Here is a 23,483-nt window from a genome sequence, read left to right as displayed (position 1 = left end):
ATCATGCAGTCTTTTCATGTCTCCGTTGTGGGGTGTAAAAGAAAAATGTATAAGGTGCCCAGCTACTCTGGAGGTACACAGGTGTATGTATGCATAACAGCGCTGCACCAAGCATGCTTTCTAGCATTGATCTGTAACCTGAGCCAGTGCGGGTTTAAACTGGTGTCTGCAAGGCAGTGCATTCACCTTGTAATTTCTGAACTCAATCAATAAGATTGTTTAACTCTCCATTGATCAAAAATTGATTGTTTTGGGAGCCACCATCTTTTTCAGACACTTTCCAATTACTTCAATTCTAAAAGGATATCCTGTTAATCCATAGGCTGTTAATGAAGTTTATGACCTATGTTATTTAAGAAGTGTGTGCAGATAGCCAGAAGAGCTTTAAAATGAATGAAATAGCTAATCTGAGTAAAAGAGAGACTGCCTTGTTAACCTTTTCTTTATTTTTCTTTTATAGCTATTGGCGAATATGAAGAGCTTAGAGCAGAAAATAAGAAAACGAAAGAGGAGGTTTGTATCTCAGGATTATTTCTTTAATACTTAAATACTACCTATCAGAACACTGTATTGACAAAGAGAGGTTGTCGTCTGCTTTTGTGAGCTCAGCTGGTTATTTCCAACAGCATCACTCATCAGTACTTCTTGTTTTAGGTAATAATGTAAGTAACTCCCAGCAGCTGTTCTAGATGTTCTACTCCAGAAAAGTTACTGAACTGTGTGTGTATATGTAAATCACTGCTACTATAGCTGGTTTGTGTGTGGTTAGTGTCAGCATGGAACAACTCAAGTGTTTAGATATTCTTGGGACAACTTGTTTCCCTTATATCAATACATTGTTTCACAACAACTTGATTTGCGCACTGGAACTTACTGAAAACAGAACAGAAAAACCCCTGCCCTTGCTCAGCCCCTCTAAAAATTCAGAATGTAGGAGTATGATTGCTGAAGGTACTCAGTCCTCTCTCTCCACAAAATGCCTTTTAATAGGAGAGGAATTTGTCTTATCTCAGTCTGCACAGCAGTATTGCAGCATAAACAGCTTTGCAGTGTATCACATATCCTTTTGTGAAATATGTATGCCTGGCTAACTTGAAAGAGACTGTGAATATGTGGGCTGAACTTCATATGTTACTGCAGGCTTTATTTTTTAATGCGTGGAGGTCCTGTAGTACAAAAATAATGTCCACTTTCTGGGTTGTCTATTGTAATTCCGATAAGCTGTCTTCCTAGTAGGGAAATTAAGCACATTCGGCAAGGTCTCTCTTCTCACCCAGGACTCTTGATCATTGAAGACACTTCTTTTCTGTGAGGAAACCAGCAACAAGAAGAGAGAACTTGGAGAGAGGCTTGATGGCAGCATTGTGCTGTGTAAACCACTGTCAGTGTGCAAAAGGGTTTTAGCAGATACCTGCCAAAAGAAACTGTGGCCAGTGAAAGTCCCTTATCAGTTCTAGGTAGTGAGGAGGGCAGTGGCAGCGCTGCTCCTCTGTGCTGTAAACAGAAATCTCCCCTTTCTCCAGTATCAGTGAGCTGAAGATGGAAGCTGTATGCTAATTTTCAAATCTGTATTAGCTGCCAGGACATGTAGGTTTAGCTTTTTTTTTGTCAAGTCATTTCTGAAGGGGTCAGTTTTAGCCTGCTTGTTATAAATGTTGCAATTCAAGGCTGTAACCTTGTCCTTTAACTACTTTCTCGTTATTAAAGAAAACTTGAAGCTTATCTTCACATTTCAGCAATCATTATGCCTACGTCCACCGAGCTCAGCGTATTCTGCTTCATTCCCTCTTACCTACTGACTTTCTTGTCCCTTCTGCTGTGCTTGTCGCTGCATTCCCATTCTGCTGTCCTGTGCCAGACCCTCTGATATCCCAGGAAACTTGTCCTCTATGTTCACTACCTGGAAATCTGTGGCAGTTAACTTTCTAGTGCTCAGGAGAAAAGGAGCATAAAACTGAGGCAGACCAGGAGCCCATCTGTAAGGGCTGTAAGATCATGTAAAAGACCTCCCCAGAGTGCTCTCCCGGCCTCCAAATCATTTGTAGCACAGGGACTTGTTGAGCTGTCTGTGTTCTCTGTGTGTTCTGCCCTCAACAGTGCTCTCTCTCTTGAGTTTGTACAGTCTCCCCTCGAGCCTGTGTTGGTGGCTTGACTTCCATCCCATGTGAGGAGTTCCACAGCTTGACTGTTTTCTGTATGGAGAAGGAGCTCTCCAGCTTTGCCCTGAAACTTACTCCTCTTAGTACCGGTGTTTCTTCAACAAAGCTTTCTTTATACTGGGGAAAGGGCAGGGATTGTTGAGGAAGGTTTCTTTAAACTTCATTTTTATTTACAATTTTTTTTTTCAGAGGCAATTGAAATGAAAAATTTTGCTGCCGAAATCAAGATGAAATGTTCTGAGCTTACTACTTACATCCTGCTTTTACTTCTTCCTCTCTCCTCTTTTCCCCAAGATTTCATTCTGATAACTGCTCCTCTGTAGTCACTCCTGTGGGTTTCTTTGGGAACCTGGTATGACGTTTTTCAAAATACTTGCACAACAGTTGGGCATCCTCCAGCACCGAGCACGTGCTGAACTCATTTGCCCAACTGGAAGATGGGGGGAGTGAGAACCTCCATCCTGCAGGTTGGTGAGCTTATGTAAGCAGCTCTGCTTAATGGTTTAAGTGCTTGGACTCAAGTGGTTAAGTGGGAGGCCCTGAGTGCATTTCTTCTGCATGAAAAGAATCTACTGATACAGAGTTCATGGTTATGTTTACTCTCAGTGCTAATACTGGCAGAAACTATCGGAGGGCTGGGTAATCCTGAAAGCTCATTAACACCTCTGTAACTTTATATCGTAGTTTATGCTTTGTAGGATTAAACCTGATCTGGAGGAATTATAGCACAGGCTACCTCTGTCTGTGGATCTTGGAAGTTGTGAGTAAATTCCAGCACAATTTCTGCCATTGTCAGTCAGTATGAGCGTAAACTCCCTCTGTATCCATCATGGAAACAATTGCATTGATAGGAGGAAGGTAAGATAATGTTTTAAAAAGATTTGCAGGTGGTTAGTGGAAAGTACCGTGGAGTTAGGTAACAGTCTGTGTGTATATGCTTTTGACACACTCAGTGGAATTTTTTCTAACTCACCGAGATACCTGTATGGCTCTGTAAGCTGAGCTGTGTCACTTTAATGAATGGAACAATGATCCTACTTTATAATAGAAACAAGGAACTAAGCGCCTTGCAGGCAGCTAACTTAAAATCACATGTAATTTTAATTTTTGAAAATTTTTGAAACTCTGTGCTTTTTATTCTTTTTTTTTTTTTTTTTCAAAATTGGAAAGTAAATTGATTTTTACATATGCTACTTTGCTTAAAACACTACCACTTAGGAGGATGCTACTAATGTTGAAAATTCAGGAGCAGAAAATCAGATCTTTGATCCACACAGTGTCTCTTCCTCATTCCCTTTTTTTTGAATTGCCGATTTGGAGAGCTCTGGTGGGGTCTTTGACAAAATTGGCCTGGACATTTTTTTTATTAGTATTTTTAAATACTTAAAAAAAAAAAAAAAAAAGGAGCAAAAATGACACCAGCAGATTACTTCTCTTAGGTCACCCTTTAAATTGAAGTAACCTGCTAAGCAAGTGTAATAGTTCACAAAAAGAAATAAATAGGTAACTGTGCTCAGTTGCACACACGTGTAGTTAATATGCAGTTCTGACGTGTTCAGAGTCAGATCATGAATAAATATTTGACTACTTGCTAATCAGACAGAAATGACTCTGAACACTGGTTTTGACAGTGTTTTGTCATTCTGCCAGTAGGAGAAAAAAAAAAGCAAGACAGCTTTCCCAAACAGTAGGTGTAATACTGTATCTCTGATAGATCATTCATGGTGTTTGCTCTGTTAAAGCACACATACAGAGTGGATTATATGTTTTGTCACCAAATGGGAACAGAGAATGGATTCTGCCTTGATGACATGCTCATTCTTTCAAGAAACATAGCAAATGTCATAGGATACTTCTGCACGCTGTGCCAAACTCATAATTTTAGAGCAAGCATTAAATCTGCATAAATTTTACAATTTGTGTAAAAGGGACAGAATGTATCTTGTGTTGCTTAGCAATGGCTTAATTGACGATATGGCTACCATGTGAACTTCTTGCATTTTAATATCTGGGCTGAACAGTCTCCTCCTTGTTTTTGCCCTTTGAAGGCCCTTTTCTGAAGTCAGTAGGACCTTATGTACAAAGTAGCTGGCAAAATAGAAGGCTGTTAGATGAGAACAGACAAGAAACCCACTAATTGTCTCCCTGAAATCAGTGGCAGAGGGTCACTAGGTGGGTGGGAGAGGGTGTGCAGACCTTGTACCCGCAGCCTTCCAGTTGCATTGCAGTCATTCATTGCATGGCTGCATTCACTGACTACCCGACATCGCCGTGTGGTATCAGGATCCCGTGCTGGCATGGAGCTCTCTTGGTATTGTGTTTGCTCCGAGTACACACCGAGTCCATTTACTGCCACCACCTTGCTGTACAGGCAGTATTTGGTGTGAACACCCCTACGTGACGTGTAGATGATTTGTTTCTAAGTAGTCAGCATGTCAGTCGGTTCTCTGCATTAGAGCTGAAAGCATTGCCTCATATTGTGTGCCTAAAGGCAAAAATCTCTAATGGAGCTGGGCTGGCAAAGCTCCCGAAATTGTTTCTTTAAAGATGCAGTATCATAAGGAATTAGTTACAAAATGAATTTTGGAAACTGAACCGTTACTTGTTTCTGAAAGTACAGATGTGATGACTTTTCATTACCAAGAAATTAACATTGACTCCTGCAGCTAGTTCAGAAATGTCTGTTGTCTCTTACCCTTGGTTTTTATTGGGATAATGATGCTATAAATATTAGATTAAAAAGATTGGAAGTAAAACGATATGAAAGCTTATTTTGCTCTGCAGAGAAGCCAGAACTCTTAACAGATTAAAACCACAACAAATGACTGACAGTCTGGGAGTAGTCTACTGTTTTTTTCCATTTGAGGGTACTCTCGAGTTTGGAGCTATCAGTTACTACTGACAAGGAGATAAATGCTTGAAAACTGTTTCTCTCCAACAATTCATGCACTTGAATGTGAAAAGTGAACAGTGTATTTTACAGGAGTATAACACCGCTCTTCTAACATTTAGGATGAGTTATCTGCTGGTTAATTAACAGCTCTGTCGTGTGTGCCTCAAACTGCTTTTTTGACATGAGGTGGCTGTGAATTTTTACAGCTCCTGTGCTTTGTTGAGAGCAGCTAGTATACCTAAATTTGGTATCAGTAAATACTTCATGTTTTAAAGGGAAGATCAAATTATTTTAAGGGGAGATAATGTTCATTATTATGAATCTTAATTATTTTATCTGAACAGTTTGCATAATTCTCAAGTTTTAAACAGTACAGGTAGTTAAAGATGATTTCAACTTTTCCTAATTTTTAGCTAAATTGGAGGTAAACAAATTTTTGTTTTTGCAGGACTGTGTAGTGGCCCTGCTTGCACAGGTCTGATTGCAAGACAAAAGGCAAAGTGCTTTCCATTGATCATTTCAGCAAGGGCAACAATCTCCCATTCTCTTTTTCTTCCTGCTCTTTCATTCTGAAGCACAGTAGCAGCAAAAGGAAAATATTCAGAAAGCTGCAACTGGGAGCAGGAATTGCTCTGCAGAGCCCCAAACCCGCAGACCCTGATTGTGCAGAGAAACGTGCAGCTATCCGCAGAACAGTCACCGTGTCGTGGTCCAAATGGAGCTCCCTGCAAATAGCACTCAAGGTGAAGTGGAATAGGTCATTTAACTTCCCCTTTCTCTGCGCAGGGAAGGCTGTTACACCTTACAGCACATTACTGGAGGGTTTCAAAAGGAGTTTCTTCTGCTAATGGGATAGGGAGCGTACGGCGTCCTGTCCATCGGGGTTTCCGTCAGTAGGGAAGTATCTCGCTGATTCCCACAGGCAACAGATTAAATCCTTAAAATGCTATTTTTCTTTTCCTATCTGAGCATTAAAAGCGCTTTCTCACTTGATGTGCAGCGGGCTGTAAGCTTACAGGGCAGAGAGAAGTCCGTGGGTGAAGTATGCCAGAGCGGTACAGTGTCTCTGTTGTAAATGTGAAGAGGCAGCAGCAGTGGCTCACACTGCTCCCCCTTTGCAGTGCAGCTGTGCTCTGCAGGAACAGTCAGAAACACTTCCTTTCTGGGGCTTTTACTGCCTTCTGTTCCTAGACCGTGCTTCCACCGGTAAGGTAAGACACATTTCTGCTGAGGAAGCTGGGAGGGAGGGCAGCAAGCAGCAAGATTCGTGCACGATTTCCCTTCCCCACTTTTCCTATGCAAGACAACCTTAACTACTGCTTTATTAACATCCCACAGCGTCAGATGAAACAGCGAGTCCTCGTGCAGCACAGCTTGCTCCTTCTGCACCTCTTCCTTGTTTCACAGCCCTTCCCTCCTGCTCAGCCGCCGTCCCTCATCTCATCACCCCAGTGCCACGAGAGGAGAGCTTGCTTGTCGAGGGCAGCTCCTGCTGCTCCCAGACAGCCATCAGCAGCGGCTTCCAGTGCCAGCGTGGAGGTTACTCCCGTGGTGACACCGCTGGCATCCTCCCCCTGATCCTTCTTTGGGCCTTATCCAAAGTTCCCTGGGGCTGATAGAAGGGCTCTCTTGGATTTGGCTGCCCTTGAATCGCGCCGTCTCCCTTCTTGTTACTTAACAGCAGGTTCCTTTCCCAGCCAGCTTAAAGCGGGTCCTCATGTGGAAAAAGTGAAAATCGAGCAAAATCATTTCAGCTTTCTTCTTTTTCCCAAGTCTGTTCCAGTGATTTGAATCCTCGTAATTGCAGGAGTAGTTGCGCTGTAAGGAGCTCAGCCACACAGATCTCTTCCAGAAGTTAATTTATGATCTTGAACATGCACAGCGGCGTGTGAGGAAGAATGCCCGGTGCACCATGAGCGTGAAACACGTTATGTGCCAGTCATACTTCCCCTTGGGTCATGGGGCTTTCACACTGCAGTTAATCACTGACTGTGGCTCTTGTGAAGTTTACTCACTTCTCTGGAATCTTTCACTTGCTTATAAGTGGGGTTTTATTAGAAAAGTCTATTTAATGTCTGTTTTGTTCCTTGAAGAAACCTTTTTGTCATAAGATCAGTGGCTGCAACCCTATGTAGTGTTAGCATTAACCTGAAAATTAATAAAACTGAGAAATTATCAAGGTATGAGAAAGAGTGTCCTTCCCTTTTCAAGGGTTACTCTTTGCTCACAGTGTTCTGAAACTGAGAGGGATGTCCCTGTTATTGGTCTGGGGTATTTTTTTTGCACATGGTAGGTATGGAAATGTATAGCATTGTCTAAATCTATTTGTGTTAAAGAAACTAGACTTAAAGCATATTCATGGCATGCAAAATGCTGCTTTTCCTGTTGTGTGGTACATGGATGACTGTTTATACCAGTCTGGGATAAATGTGGCTTTTCTAAAATATTTCCAGAGTAGCTTGGAATTGGAGCCTAAAATCAAGGATAACTTGTCATTTTTGTTGAGAAATACTCTGTGTAACAAGCTTTTTATTTAGAGCTCCCACCAATCCTAGATGACTGAAAGGAAAAAGAAATGATGCTTTGATAGGCATCTGTACATCATTGTTCAGCAGCTGATCTTTGTTGATTTTCACATGTTGTGGCTGACTGCTAATTAAATAACTGGGATCAGTGTTTCACTTCGGTTTTCTCTTTTCCTAGTGTGACAAAATCAAACAAGAACGAGATGAGGCTGTCAAAAAACTGGAGGAGTTCCAGAAAAGTAAGTTGATACGTTAGTGGAAGTGTGTTTCTATAGACTTATGAATATAGATCTGCAAACTATAAAGCAGTGTTAAGAATGCTGAGAGCGAGGTCCACTTGCTGTTTCTCCTTCAAAGCCTCATTTGAAGCAGTTAATCCAGCAAGACTTTGATCATCGTCAGACTGACTGGTGTTACAGCACTTACAGCTTGACCCAGGTAGCCATTTGTAAGGTGCAGAGCGGTGAAAACACGGTGGTACAAATGTGGTTCTATCTCACCAGGGTTCTGCAAGTGACATTGGGAATAATATATGCTTGGATTGAGGAGGATTTGACCCTACTGCTAAAACTACTGCTGCTGCTGCTAATAATATTTTTATCATGAAGACAGAAAAAAATTACTTTCGACATAGACGTACCGTTAAAGGTTTTTAGGCTGCACTGATGTCCATTGATAACTTTTCGGGCAAGTTCTGTCTTGTCTGGGCTGTGAGAATGTCAATATTCAGTTTTACACTTTTATGGTAATGGTTCTATTGAAACTGTACGGTGTCTGGAAGCAACAAAGCACATCTAATGGGAGTGGAAGTATTCTAGTGGAATAGCTCCTTAGAAGAGACAATTACAATAGGATTGTGGTCTGTTATGTCTGGTTTCTGCCAGTACGGTGAACTGCACGATGAAGCATTAGAAATGTGGATGAAGTTAATGCAGGATAAGGAAATCACATGGTCTACACTTTTGTGTGCGTTAATAGAGGAATTTGCTCACTTCTATTTTATAATTGTTCATATGATACAATTATGGAAAATAGTGTAAGATCAACAGGAATCGTCTACTGCCTTAAATGATCTTAGATAACTATTCTGTGAGGCAAGAATGTTCTCTAAGAAGTCTAATTCCTCTGGAAAAAATTGCAGCCTGTTTTGTTTTTGTTATGATACAAGGAATACCAAAGTGTGGCAGAAAATGTCAAGTAGTTAAGACTTAAAATTTGAAGTAATATTTGATGTTGTAAAATTTTATAGGTTTCTTTTATCTTCCTTTCACACTTTTAAAGGACATACCTTGTAAACATAGTGATAAAATGCCAGGAATATTAGGATTTTAAGGCAATAATAGAGCCCATTATTTGAACGACAATATAAAAGGCAATTATATTGATGAAGAGCTACATCGGCTTTGTGTCTGTGAATAAACTTGGCCTGTACTCAGCTTCTATTTGTTCTCCTGGCATAAACACATATTGTGTGTGATTCCAGTTTAATGGGGCCCCGTTTGTATGCCAAGCAGCTGCATTTTAGGCCCTATTGCGTGATTTCATAGCTCTCTGAAAATTGGTTCTATTGAGCACAAGAGATAGAAGGTGGTGGTGGGGGGGAAAGCTTCAACACACAATCATTTCTTTTCAATTGGAGCCAGCAAGGTTGATGACAACATGACCATTGTGTTATAATGATAAGACCACTAAGGATCTGTACCTCTCATCAAGGCTTTCACACAACAGCAGATACAATTTAATTCACTGCTCTGTCAGCAGTGCTGATACCATTATGCCGTCTGTCTCCACAGTTATAATCACTGTCCTCCGAGAAATGCAGTTGAAATGATCTTGAGCAGTCAAAGAAACTCTCAATTAAGGCTGCCACTTCCAATGTGTCAGATTGTGTCTTATGCACTTGGTACAATTTTCACTTCCAATCCTGTTTATTTACAATGTCTACCAGTAATTACGCTTAACATGTCATTTAGTGAGGGTGCCCCTGCCAAGGAGATTGTTGGGTGCTGCAGTACCATTGAGTGGGAGTTTCTCGCAGTCAATGCCATCAGCGGCTTTTAGTCCCTGATGGGATGCAGTAGTAATGTTGATAATGCAAGTATCGTGCTCATCAAGTCATAATTAGATGCCACTCAAATGTGCCACTTGTAATAACAGTGTTGATTCATGTTTTCTCGGTGACTGCAACTACTAATTAGTTAAGTGGTTTTTGGTTGGCCTGCATTTGCTGCGGATTATTATTACCCCTGAAAAAAACTGTCAAGGTTAGAGATGTTTCAGGCCACTTAGTGCTGCTTTATGAATTTTAATATTGACATAATAAGAACTTTGGACAGACTTAGGAAATAATATATTTTTGTATTTAATTTTGAAAGAATTTTTTCCCCTGAGTTAATCATAATTGCAGGTTAATTAAGCTTAAATGAACCAAGAGTAATCTCTAGTTCTACCATGCGAGCCCGATCCTTGTTTCCCAACTTTAGCTGGCTTTGCTTGAGGGCGTTCGATTCGTGTCTGTGAAATGGGAGCAGCGCTGTGTCTCCGCTGGTCCCTCATCCCAACTGAAGCATTTCATTGCTCCAAATCCTAGAACTAGGTGGAATGAAAAGAGAACCTATAAGAATGTGTACATGTTACCTGAAGCTTCTCCTCTTCCAGATTAAATGTAGCATCGTGTATGGCATGCTTGGAGCATGCAACTTCTCTAAAGCCAGAAAAAAATGAAAAGACAAGAAAATGAAAAGAAGAAAGGTGGGGTGGTTCTGCTCTTAGAAGACTTTGCAAATACACTTCGTGAACCAGTTCTCCCCTGCTATACTATTTTTCCTGCTCTAAAGGGGAGTTAGCAGGCAGCACTTGAGAGAAGCTCTGGTTTTTGAGCCCCAGGCCTTTGGATCAGACAATTTAAGGAACACTATGAAAGCTGATTCTGTATTATAGAACTTATTTCTTGCATGCAGCTACCGATTGGACAGCAACTCCCATGTATTGCTGGCTTCCTGTGTCATCAACTATAACGTTAGTTAATGTTGGCTAAGTATCAATAATGCTGCATAAATAAGCCTTATCAACAGCCTACATTTTTCTAGTCTAAATGCCCGTTTTGTAGTCATTAAGGTGATTGCTGGGTATCAGGGGGCTTAAGCATCTCTGTTCAGTTTTTAGGCAAAAGTCTTATAAGATGGCAGAAGGCACATAGTATCCAGTGGTATGAAGTCGTTAGTTTTTAGACCTTATCTCCATGAAAATGGAAGGAAACACTAGAGAAAGTCCTCCTTATTCCCACTGTGCTCTGCCAGCCTTGCTCCTGCTCCAAGGTGGTAAGCTGTGAATGGTCCTTTCTGCTCACTTAACTTCTGACACTGGGCTGAAAGGAACCTGCCATGAAGTGCCTGGCAGAATTAGAGTCCAGCTATCTTACGAAATGGGAAATTTGATTTCCTGCTTTTCCTCAGAACCCCTGTACAACTTGAAGCTTTGCACTTAGAAGACTTTCAACGCTAGTTAAACACCTACATCTTGCTGAAAGTTGAGGAGAATTGCAAGCAAAAATGCACTTGTGCTTTTAAAATTCCTCTAACTTGCATCATTCTATTATATTATTAAATAAGCTTTGTTCTATAACTTCATGGTCAAGTTTATTATACATCTTTGACAGTGATGTGTATCCACTGTGGTTCTCTCTTGCTCTCCCAGCTGGGCAGTTAGTGTGGCAGCACAGCTTCATGTTTCTGATGCAGGCAGACAGCTGGCTCTTGGCCTGCTCTCACTGAGGGCTGAATGTGTCCGTGTTGGTGTCCTAATCCTGGAGGATGCCCCGGTCCTGTAGGATGGTGAAGGCAGGGTGTGAGACCACAGTGCTCACTTCAGTGCACACTCAAATGCAAAGAGACCTTAGATAAGCAATTGAGACGCTACAGCTATACAATAATATGGAGCTTGGGTTGTCATCTGAATTTGTCAAAAGTCATACAGTGTGAGGGGTGTTGAATTTCCATCAGTATTGCATCCATCAGGGTGTACCCCAGCTACTACAGCCAGCTTCAAAGCTGATAGGGCAGAAAGAGGGGAAGGAGCAGGGCTGAGCTAGTCATTTCATTTTTAAATTTTTTTTTTTTTTGGAGCACATGCTGTATGAGGCATCACAAGTATAGAGGCTTCGGTCATTCCTTTCTCTATTTCCTAGTAAGCCCTAGGTCTGTGCTGTGTGTCCATCCTGCAGCTTTTCTTCTACCTTGTGTTCAGCAACTGTGGTGATGTTTAAAGTACTGTTTAAACCTGAGGACTGGAAGGTGAGAATAATATCTTTGTAACAACTGGGTTAATCTTGCTGTTTCTGAAGATCAGAACATCAGTATTTTTAAAGCTGTGTCCATGCCAAATGTTCAGGAGAAATTGCTATGGCAATCTTAAGGAACAATCCTAATGATATGACTCCACTTAGAACTACAGCTTAGGACTTCCCAGTTTAGGACTACAATTTTTCAATTGTTAATGATAGAAATGAAGATGGTCATGGAGGTTTCTGCTGGCCTTCTCCTTCCTTAAGTTTTTCTTCAGTTCTCCAGTTCCCTCTCTTAAGGTTGCAGGCATGGTTTCAGAGAGTTGCTTAAAGCAATCATCCAAATATGAAGTGTTCAAAGCAATTTCTAACTGTGCAGATGTTCTGAGTACGTACTTCACAGTGTTTGAATTTTTTACATAGAAGGTTAACAGAAAAAGATGTAATATTTCTGATCATGGGATGCATGTGTCAAATGCAGGAAAACACTGACTAATGTTTAAATTCTCCTCCTAGTTTCTCACATGGTTATTGAGGAAGTAAACTGTATTCAGAATCATCTTGAAATTGAGAAGACGTGCCGTGAAAGTGCCGAGGCTTTGGCTTCTAAGGTGAGAACTACGGTGATTCCATTTCATCTGATTTCCTTTTTTTTGTTGTTGTTAAAACTTGATATTGTGTGCATGTCCCACGTATGTTTTTGCATAATCTTGTAGATCTGTGAAGTTGTTTTGAAGTGGCAAAAACTGTAAGCCATATGGGAGATGCAAAATACAGTTCCTGCCCTTGGGGGGGAAAAACACCCATTTAAATTTAGTTTCTATTTTGAAGCAGTAAGTCATGGACCATCTTGTTGATATCTAGTTTTTATATGCATTTAGGTTAAATGGAAAACAAGTTTTAGAACTGTCCTGTGTGAGATATAAAACAATAATGAGCATTTCAGTGTCTAAATCAAATGGAAAAAGTCAACCACTGCATTACATTTCAGGTGATTGTTTATGAAAGCAAAGCAGGGGCAGGGGAAAGGTGACCTCCGCTGCTCTGTTGATTGCGTCTAGTCTGATGAATTTAGCAAGTGTGTAATTTTCTATATTCCATCTCATCAGAAGTGCATTATTATTAAAGAATGTTTTTATCTCTGTGTTATATATTTTTGGTTGTGTAAAATGCATCTGAGCCACTTCATCAGAAAATGGATTACAGCAATTTTGAACCAAATTTCATTAGCAATGCTGACTGCCTTCTCCCTCCCCCCACTCCCCATCCCCTGCCCAAAGTACATCTTTAGATATGGTAAAAATCACACCAGCAAGAAATCACTTTAATTTAGATGCATTAGCAATGTACTTTCTGGAGGTATTTACTTAATTGTTTGCATAATGACACTATATTAGAATTCGTAAGATAGACAATCAGCATCTAAGTAAGAAAATGAATGTATTTATGTAACTTTTCTTCTTTGCACTTTTGCTGTAATGGAGGTCCAGGGGCAGTTCCAAGACTAGCTTTATCCCCTCGGGGTGCTTCGCCAAAGTGGATTTGTTTGTTGCCATAAACTGTGTGAGGTTCCCCACACCACCCTGCCCACTTGCTCGGTTTTGTTCTTTGGGAATGAGGTGAAGTTCTTGTGTGAACCTCCTGTAGTTAGGGGCCTGAGGAAAGAATCAAAGATGATTGCTCAGGCAAGAGTTCAGGGTAAGCCTAACTGTTCAGTAAGTGTTTTATTTCTATGCAAAAGTTGGACTTCTGAAGTACACGTTGACCTGGATGTGTTGTATGTCATTAGTGGAAAATTGAACTTCATTCTCAGAGCTGAATGCAGATAATGCTTGGCCGGTGGGTAGGCAGACACCCCAACATCCACCTCGCCACTCCTGGGATTATGCTGAGCCTGCTGAGATGTGGGGTGTCTATATGTAGATGCAGAGCAGTGAAAGAAATTTAGAGAGTGAACATTTGCAGCAATCCCCATTGTTCAGTTTTTCCCGGCACTTTGGTCCAGATGGAGTGGCATTGTAAAACCCCTTCTGTATCAACCACCAACCAGGCATGTGTTTCAGCATCCACCCCGGAGTGGTTTCTGGCTTGTGGTCTGACACAGAAGGAATTGGTGTGTGGTATAGCTTTCATTTTACATATCTTGGCTTTACAGTAGTAACTCCTGAGAACAGAAAATAATCTGAAATAATTTTACAGTAATTTTGTCCACATTGGAAGTGTAATTGTGGTGTGTATTAGTTGTGGTTCATAAGCAAAATAACTGATTTTCTGTGAGCAATTGATACAGCTGGCAAAATCAGACAAGCTTTCAGGAGCACAGTCCCTTTGTTCAGGTCATTCAGTTAGGGCTCTTGTTGATACTGGTACACGCTGAAGGGTTTGGAGCTGAAGCAGCTATCAAAAAGGCAGCACAGCATTAAATAAACTTGATAGTTGATTTGATTTACATCTACACAGGGTACTTAATAGTCAAAAGTACCAGAGAGGAATATGTCTTCCCTGATGGAAGAAGGGCATAGTTGAAGTATCATGTTGAATTCAAACCTTTTCAGATGAGGAAGAGGGGAAGTCTCCCATCTTTAGACCATTTTAATGTTGAATGGAACATTTAAGATAATGTCACTTTGTCTTGCTCTTTGTTTGCTAACACTTTCAAATAAGGGTGAAAAAAGCTATTTTTCTCCTTGCATAGCAGCATAAAGATAGACTAACTAGCTTCTTACTGTTTGCACTTCTGAACTTTCAGCTGAACAAAGAAAACAAGACCTTGAAAAGAATTAGCATGCTTTATATGGCAAAACTGGGCCCAGAAATTATCACTGAAGAGATTAACATTGATGAGGAAGATCCAGCCCCAGACACAGAAGCCAACTCTGGATCATGCAATTCTGTGCATTGTCAACAGCAAATAAAAGGTAAGCGTTGTTGCTGAGCCTACAGCACCAGAGCAGGAGTGCTCTGAAGGATGGCTGCATTGCCCTGGGACTAGAAATATATTTGGCTCTGTGTCAGGCTTCTCAGAGTGGACATCACAGAGTTTCCAGGGAGGGCTGTAAGGACATGGTAGACCTGGAGTGATAGTGCGTAAGGTATATGATGGATGGATGTCCTGCTAAGTAAGTTACAGTAAAATGGGATCTACACATCCAAGAGAGCTCAACTTTACTGGGTTGGTAAAAGAAACGTTTCTTTAGGTCCTTAACGAAGTGAAAGGTAAGTGGAAGGACAAGGTCACCTTGGTATTTACTTCAATTGCAGTGTCACTAGTTCAAAGACTGTAAAGCAGGACTCTCCATTGATACTGCCATTGTGTCCCTTTGTATACACAAACTTTGTTCATATTCCAGAGTTCCTGCCAAACAAGCAAATTAAAAAGGGACTGTTGTACCAGGGAAAACACCAAAGCTTGGGAACATGGAAGTACACTGCTATGAGAAGTCTGTGCAATATGCAGAAATTTCTGGTTTCTTTTTGATAGGCTTTTTGTTAATATAAAATTTGCCTATCTTTCTAGTCTAACCCCACAGTGAAGTTACTGTGATTTTGTATATATTTTGCTATATCACAGGGTCCAGAAAAGGGGAATTCCCACATTCTTCATTCTGATACAGAGAGAGATTAAATACTGTGCTTAAACAAGCAAAAATGATCATTTTTTTGATAAGTTACAGTAGTGAACACTGTGCAAGTACAGCTGTCTTGAACTCAACCTGACCTTGTTAATTGTTGTCTGTTTGAATGTTGTAGCCTCAGTGAAACAGTACAAAGTATCACTGGGAAAAAAAAAAGAAAAAAACAAAAACAAAAAAACTAGTATTTTAAAAATGTTTAAAAACTAAAACAGTAAACCCCACAAAACACCCAAGAAATTAGATGTCGTATACCCTTTCACATGTACTACACATGTGGGAAAGGAGGCAGAGAATGGTGTGATCCACATCATGCAACCCCTCTGAATCTCAAATAAGATTCTGGAGTTCCTCCTGTCTTTTAATGGAGAAAGACGTCAAGGATACTGTTAGAAGGGGCAGAGATTCTGGCTGCAGGTCAAAGGACAACGTTGTTAGGAAGAGTAGCAGGGCCAAATGAGAAAAATATTTGAAGAAATGCTCTGCTGTATATGGTCTGTGCCTTGCTGAAGAATTCATTAGAGAACAAAGTGCAACAGGAGTTGTAAAGGATTTAGAAATCTTGACTTCTGCTCCTTTCTCTGGCACTGTTATTAAATGTTACTGGTCTTATTTCTACAAGTGCTGAGTATTTTAAAAGCATTGGCATCCCATTTGCTAGAGGAAAAAATATTCTGTTCCTGTGCCTGGAGAGAAGTGGGTGTGTGTATGGTAGCAGAGTGATCTGACAACATGTACCAAAAAGCAATAATAAGGCTCTGCCCCACGACTAAGCCAAACTGCATGGCGTTAGTCTTGAGGGGAAAAATCTGGTAGCATCTTGGATTACCTGCGAAATGTAAGATCACGTGTGATGAAAGAGGCATTTTCAATCTCCCCTTGATGCTCGCAGGTGTTGCTCAAGTTGGTGTGGATATGCTTCCTTCTCTCTATGTTGAGGTTGATATATGTACTGTAGCGCCTGACTTAACCCAGTTACCATAATTTTCAGAATCTTTTTTTCCATTAATTTCACTGGAAAGCACACATCCATGAAATGGAAGGTTTGGTTCAAGAATCTTCTGGGAAAACAAGAATTTTTATTTCCTTTACAATGTTTGTGCCATTAATTGAGAGGAAGATAAATCTGAAGCTCCTGAACAGGGAGGAGGGGAGGAGGAATTGACATTTTGGAGATCTGAAACCAAACAAAATGACATCCAGTTTGTTGTCATCATCTGCAATTGATTAGCAACAATTTTCTTAACTGGTGGCTGGTATTCAAAGAACAGCAGTACTATGAAATACTGGAAGCAGGTGGGGAATGAGAGCACTTACTGAAAGCTAATATATATCAATAAATTTATATTTTGTGGTGTTTTTCTGTTAACCTAAACCTCGATATATTATGTATGCAAACTGATCTCCTGTTAAGAAGTGATTATAATCAAATGGTTTATTGCATTGTGAATTTAATTTATTTCATATTTTGATAATTAAGGAACAAAAATTCTGAGGGGAAAATTACAAGCATTAGCTCTTCCATCAGTAAAGGTTATATTCCGACTCTGTTCACATGTTACAAAGACTAAAAATTGGCAGCTGTTCAGGACAATTTCTTCAGTGGAAACCTCCCAAGTATTAACTGCCTGTTGTTTTGTTTATTTCCCTTGTGACGAGAACTCATGATCCCAAAAGAACTGAAGTACATTATTTTGTTTTAAAGGACGCCTATTAAAAATTGCTTTCTGCTACCTGACTATCAGAGTCTCTGTGATGTGACAGTCTCCTGAGTAGGGCTGAGGACACTCCTTGGTGACAGGATTGGCCCCATTATAGCATGAAATGAATCATTCAGAATGCAAATGAAGATGGCAGTGCTGAACAAGGCACATTACCCAACAGAGTAAATCTGAAACTGGAGCCCAATGATAGATCTGTTACTCGACACTTCTGCGAAGTTCCTAAATTATTGAGGATGCACCTTGAATGCATCTGATGCTTTGCATACAGTTGTTTTGTACTTGCACTGCTCTGACGTTTCTTTTGTTGTTTTCTTCCAAGAATAAAATAAAAATATATTTTTCATTTCCTTCCTCAAACTGCAGAGCTGCGAGATCAAATCATATCTGTTCATGAGGAAAAGAAGACCTTAGCCATTGAACTGGAAAACCTGAGGTGCAAACTTGTAGAAGTAATTGAAGAAGTATGTATTGTACCATGGAAGGCGAGACCACGTTAGCGTGTAGTTGGTACTTTTTGTATCTAATTTTGCTAAAAACACTCAGTTGTGAAGTTAATTGAATACTATCTAATCGAAAGTCCTGCCAGCCTGCCCATATGAGGTACCACTTAGGGCACACATCTAGAAGGGGCCTTCTATGTCAGAGCCCAATCTGCTGCTGTTGCTGGCAGATGATTCTTCATAATCTGTTCTAATGTCCATATTTTCATTATCTCCCCTTCCTGACATCCTCTCAGCCATCAGCCTGCAGTACAATTTTTTCCCCCTTAAACCTATCCAAACGCAAGAAATATTTTTGGAGAATTCCTGGTTTAATCACTGTTGCTACTTCATTGAGCATATCCTTGAGTTTAGCCATTGGCAGTGTCCTGTCATGGCAATTAGACCAGCAAATTGGCTTTTTGAGCCAGCAGTTTCATTCCTTCTTGAAAACTGGATAAGCCATGTACTGATGCAAATCAGGACTTAGTGGTTCTTCCTGTCTGTGCAACACTTGCATTCAGAAAGAGACAGCTGACAGCTCCTGAACAATGAACAGAGCCCAGGGAAGGGAAAAAAACAAAACACAAATACAACAAAAAATCCAGCAGCCTGTCTATATTAAAGGCAAGCAGTCAAGGGCAAGCTAGTAACTTTTTAACCAGGTGCTATAGTGCCTCATCCTGAAAAGTTCAAAAGATTTTACATTTGTAGCTGTGGCTGGTGCATGCTGTGAAAATGGGCCACGGGAGCGCTGCGTGGAGGATTGGTTCATAACCTCTTAATGCTGTCTGTGATAGGAATCTCTAAATTAGGGTGAAAATTCTTGCTATAACACAGAAAACCCTAACATCAAGCCAAACCTAAGAAACAAAATTACTGAAAGCAAAATGTTGCTTGCATTGTGTAATGTGTTATATGCCTTATATCACTAATTAATATAGTCTTATTTTTTTATTTTGTTATTTATTATTTTCTAGGTGAATAAAGTAAAAGAAGAAAAGGCTGTTTTGACAACAGAAGTTAATAAGCAGCAAAAACTGTTGGAAAAATGTAACAGAGGTGTGTGGTCTCAGCAGGCTTTCTAAATGTTTGAATATTCTGCAAAGGATGTGTCAGAGTTTCTATGTTATAGTTCAAAGAACATGTTGCAGAACAGTGACTGTAGTCCATATCTGACACTTGGTCTCATTGCTATAGATGCCGGGTAAATACACGGACTGTTCTAGACTGTCTCTGCTCCAGGAAAATGTTCCAGTATAAGTGGCAGGTTGAATGGGAGAATAGGAAGACTTTTTGCTCTGTGGCAGAAACAGCAGAATAGAGCAGACTCATTCGCAGTGCCTGAAATTGTTCTGATTTATTTTCAAGTCGTTCCTTTGTGTTTTACCTGCTTACCCAGGGAGAAAAATAAAGAGCTCTCAAAACTTTTCCAAGGATTCCTGAAAGATTTGTTGGGTAAAGGGAACTGCCAAGGCTGCTGGTGGATAACTCTCCCCAAAGATTAAAATGTTTTCTTTTTCTGAAAAAGAACAGCTCCTTGTTTTATGTTTGCCTGTTACCCAGAAAAGATGAGTTACACAAGGTTAGGACCTAATGTGCTGGCAACATGAAGCAAGATTTTTTGTATGCTTGAAATGAGTTACTAAAGTGTCTTTCTGCTACCTACTGTATTCTGAGTCTATGTGGTGCTGTCTTGGAGTTGTGTAATTGATACATACAGAGTTGGCAAATTTATCTTAAATGTAAGTGTGGTGGTTTCTTTTAGATATCATTTTGAGATGGGCTAGGATGTGTATCCTACTTTCTGAAGTCCCAGGTACTATATTTACCTTTAAAAATTGTTACACTTGCTTCCAAAGAAGCAAGGAATTTACAAAAGATACTGTTAGAAATCCAGTGGCATCACTCTGGAAACTAGTCTTTGGCCAGGAAGAGCTAAAGCTTACTAGGAAAGTGCAAGCAGTCAATGAGACAGAATTTGTAAACAATGCTTTATCTCCTGGACTGAGATGTGTTTGGGATAGTTTGGGGGAGTGTGTCCCATAGTTAGCTTTAGCCACCCATATGAGGCATGCTTTTGTGAGCACAGTTTAAATACACGCAGTGCAAAATTGCACTGCTTTCCTCTTCAGACCCCTTGAAATCTCTTGCAAAGAAATGTGTCAAACCTCCCTCAAACCAAGTAAATACAGTTGCCTCCAGCATACCTTGATAGGTTGAGCAAGGCTCTCTTGAGACTTTGCCTTTGCCCAAAGTGGCAAGATACAATCTGCGGTACTTAGTGTCTCTTACTGAAGCTTTGAGCTTGAGCTCCACCAGAAGATGCTCACTCTACCTGTAGTTATTCCTTGTCTGGAACAATTAACTTGATCCTTGGCTCATAACTATTGCTCCATACTGATGAAAATATTTTATATGTTAGTCTATTCACTAATAAGAAGCAGCAACCCTGGAGCAACCAGACAGGAAAGAGTAGGAAAAGTGAAGGAAAAAAAGGACAGAGAAACTGTTCCCTTTTCTGGCTAGACTGTTCTAGACGCCCAGTTGTCACATCTCAAAGAGCAGTGATGAGAAATAGCAATTCTGTGAGAGTTATCCAGAAAAAATATATATATATATATTGTTTAATTCTCATTTTGCAATTGTAAGCTATAAATATTCTTGTATTTTTTTTTTTAAGATGGTAGTAGTTAATATGTAGCCTGTAAGGTTTGTAAGAAGGGGGGAAGAAAATCATATCCTATTATAGGCAAAAAACATTCCAAAAGATTTTTCAAGTGTTAAAATATCTGTACGTGCAGATGTGCATGGGATCATGACACATGCATGCACAGGTATAAAGCAGTGTGTATGTTTAGTGAGGTTTAAAACAAAACGGTCAAATATTACAAATATTGTGGACTGTATGTAGAAATGTAAAACTAAGTTACATCTTTGTTCAGGAATTCATGGTACTAGGGAAAAACAGCCTATCTGGATAAATCCAGCAGTACTTTCTTCTTATTTGATGGTTTATTATCCGTTCTGCTTCTAATCCTGATTTTCTTTCATTCTTGTGAACAGTGTCTGTGCTGGCTGTAGAGGAATATGAAGAGCTTCATGTAAACTTTGAACTGGAAAAGAACCTACGGAAGAAAGCAGAGTCATTTGCCCAAGAGGTGAGCAATTAAGTAAAAGGGATCTCTGGCCAAAACCCTACTACCAACGTAGTTGACTTGATTTCAATTCCTCACTCTCATAGAAATGATGGCTTTGAATTTCCACGTGCTACTTAACTAACATACATCATCTGTGAAATGGATTTACTATTTCAACAGAATTTGTAAAACTTTACAGAATTATCCATGTACTCTTACCTCTGTCTTTTTTAAAAGTTTCTTATGGGCTTAATCAGCTACAACATTTCAGTGTGATAGATGTAGTGATTGGGTCTGGGAAAGATTAGCTGCCTTTCTACTGGTACAATTTAAAGCATTTTGTTTTTCCTGGAAAAAAAAAAGTGAATTCACAAAAAAAAAAAAGATGCAAAATACAGTATTAGTTGAGGTTTATGCAAGTTTGGCTACTCATTTAAAATGTGCTTTTTGAATAACCTCTTGCAAAGAACATTCTAGTTGTGGAAAGAAAAAAAAAAGAACACAAAAACACAACAACAAACAAACAAAAAAAAACACAAACAGTGCTTCTGTATGCTAAAAAAGATATGAACTCCCAAAGAGGAAAAGAGGTGCTGGATAGCATTATGGAATGGCTAGCAATTCCTCAGATGAATTCTAGCTGGCAATGCTGTTTGCCTCAGAAAATGCTGCCAAACTCTCTCATTCTGGTGATAGACCAAAGGCCAATAAAATTATAAGTGTGTTTTTTTTTCTTCCTCATGCTTTTTCAGTTTGCAGTTTGGATTTTGAAAGCTCTGTACTTGGGTTATGTTTTCAAGCTTTTCTAACCTGTGCCATGTGTACAACATTTCCCTTAGTAAAAGTTGGACTTCCTAGTAACTGCTTCTTAGGGAACTCTGTTTTTAAAGAAAGTCATTATACATCAAAATTATAGGTAATCATTATTGAAATATTTTAAATAAGGAAAATGTATAATTTCAGATTTTGAAACCAGGGCTGCCAGTAAAGAGATATTTAGCCTTCAGGAAATCAACTTTGTGTAGAGAGCTATTGTGCTTTTTGTTTTTGCTGCCGCCGTTTTTTTTTCCAGTCTCTCTTTCACAAAAAGATATTTATTTGATTACTCCTGTACATCTAGCTGCATTCTCTAGAAAACTCTACAGAAAACACTGAAAGTGCTTATTGTGTTCCGTGTGTTGTGCTGGCTATTTGATTTCTTTGGGTATGAACAGAATAATATAGCAACATTTTAAACAAAACATTTTGTGGGTTTGAGATAAACTGTATTCAAATTCAAAAATCTGGAAGCGAGGGGTGAGGAAGTCAACCAGATGTTGCTTGTGCTCGCTCGCTCTCAGTCACATGTGTGCTCTTTGACTGTGCCATGTACAGAGGTTGAAGAACTTGATGCAGCTGAGCCAAGGGTACTGCTTCTCTCTCTCCTCGTTCCACCTATTGCAGCTCTTCCCTGTTCACCCCTTTGTAAGGTCACCGTGTCGACCCTCCAGGAAACCCATACCTGCTGTCTCCTGCCTATTGTCAGTATCTGGCATGTGTTGAAAATGTACTTCAGGCAAAGCTCAAGCAGCTGACGTGTTTCTTCCCAAGAGGATAAAAAATGTTAGAAGTGAAAATAATTTACTAGTTATTAAAACATCCTTCTAACTCTGATTTGGACTATGGAGATGGACTTTGCAGAATACTGTGAGAGTCAATTGATGCAAGAGAAATATTGCTCAAAAGCAGTGATTTCTGAAATCAGAGACTGTACATACAGTCTCTTCCAGACCCCACTTTTACAGAGCTCTGTGAGATGAAGCCCAAATTCATCTGTGCAGAGCTGGACATCTCCCTTGGCCATGGCTTCAGTGCCATTGGGGCATTTAGATTTTGGTCAAAAGTTCACTGTGTTTTTTTTTTTTGTTTTTTTTTTGTTTTGTTTTGTTTTGTTTTGTTTTCCAGAAATAACAATGAGACCTGCAAATTTCAGTAACGCTATTTAAGGTAGACATGTTTATTAGCAACTAAAAGTTTTTAGGCAAGATTTTTTTTGTTTAAATGTTCATTTGTATTTTTTTTTCAAGACTTACCGGTCTGCATAGGTATTAATTTTTTTAGCAGTTTTTGTTGGCTGTGGTGCCTGCAGAACTGCTACTTTCAGAAAATAAATTTCTAAGCATTAAACACGTTCATTTAGCCTGCATTATTACAATATCTATTTTACATCTCTTACTGCTGCTTTGCTTTTTCTTAGTAGGGAAGTGGGGAACAATGACGTGCTTCTGTTCATTAACCGGCAGTAGAAGATTGTATGTAAAGGTCTTACATCTCTCAGAAAAGAGTAATTTATAATTGCATAGTTAAGCTGGTTTTCAGGTCAGAAAAGAATATTATCTGATACTCCGGGCCCAGAATGTTGCTTTTGTTCAGATTCATAGCTACAATATTCAGACAGCTACGTGTTTTGAAGGAGGATATTTAAGGTATTTTTAGTATTTGAATAACAAACCAACAGGCAAACTGTCAAGTACAATGTCAAAGAAATCCCAGTTATTTATGAACAAGTGCATCTCTTTGTGTGTGTGTGTGTCATTATTTATGGATGTGGAAATATTCATAAATGAAATATGAAAATATGGGCTGCTGTTGTGGCAGACTGACAGTGTA

General features: G+C 39.7%; 1 protein-coding gene across 2 annotated transcripts in view; it reads left to right on the top strand.

Moving 5' to 3' along the window:
* The window catches only part of SHTN1 (shootin 1), a 59,860-nt gene that overhangs the window by 7,635 nt on the left and 28,742 nt on the right, over positions 1–23,483 (top strand). The window contains exons 2-8 of one of the 2 annotated variants that reach the window (XM_068688826.1): positions 461–513; positions 7,756–7,816; positions 12,376–12,470; positions 14,609–14,777; positions 17,579–17,676; positions 18,675–18,756; positions 20,761–20,855. In XM_068688826.1, coding sequence (XP_068544927.1) covers positions 461–513; positions 7,756–7,816; positions 12,376–12,470; positions 14,609–14,777; positions 17,579–17,676; positions 18,675–18,756; positions 20,761–20,855 — 653 coding nt within the window. Of the gene's footprint in view, positions 1–460; positions 514–6,203; positions 6,264–7,755; positions 7,817–12,375; positions 12,471–14,608; positions 14,778–17,578; positions 17,677–18,674; positions 18,757–20,760; positions 20,856–23,483 lie in introns of those variants that run through there. The other variant, XM_068688827.1, reaches the window with a different exon arrangement.

Source organism: Anas acuta, chromosome 7 (assembly GCF_963932015.1).
Source record: "Anas acuta chromosome 7, bAnaAcu1.1, whole genome shotgun sequence".
Lineage (NCBI taxonomy): Eukaryota > Metazoa > Chordata > Aves > Anseriformes > Anatidae > Anas > Anas acuta.
Note: the sequence above shows the minus strand (reverse complement) of the source record. Positions and strands in the feature narration are given on the sequence as shown.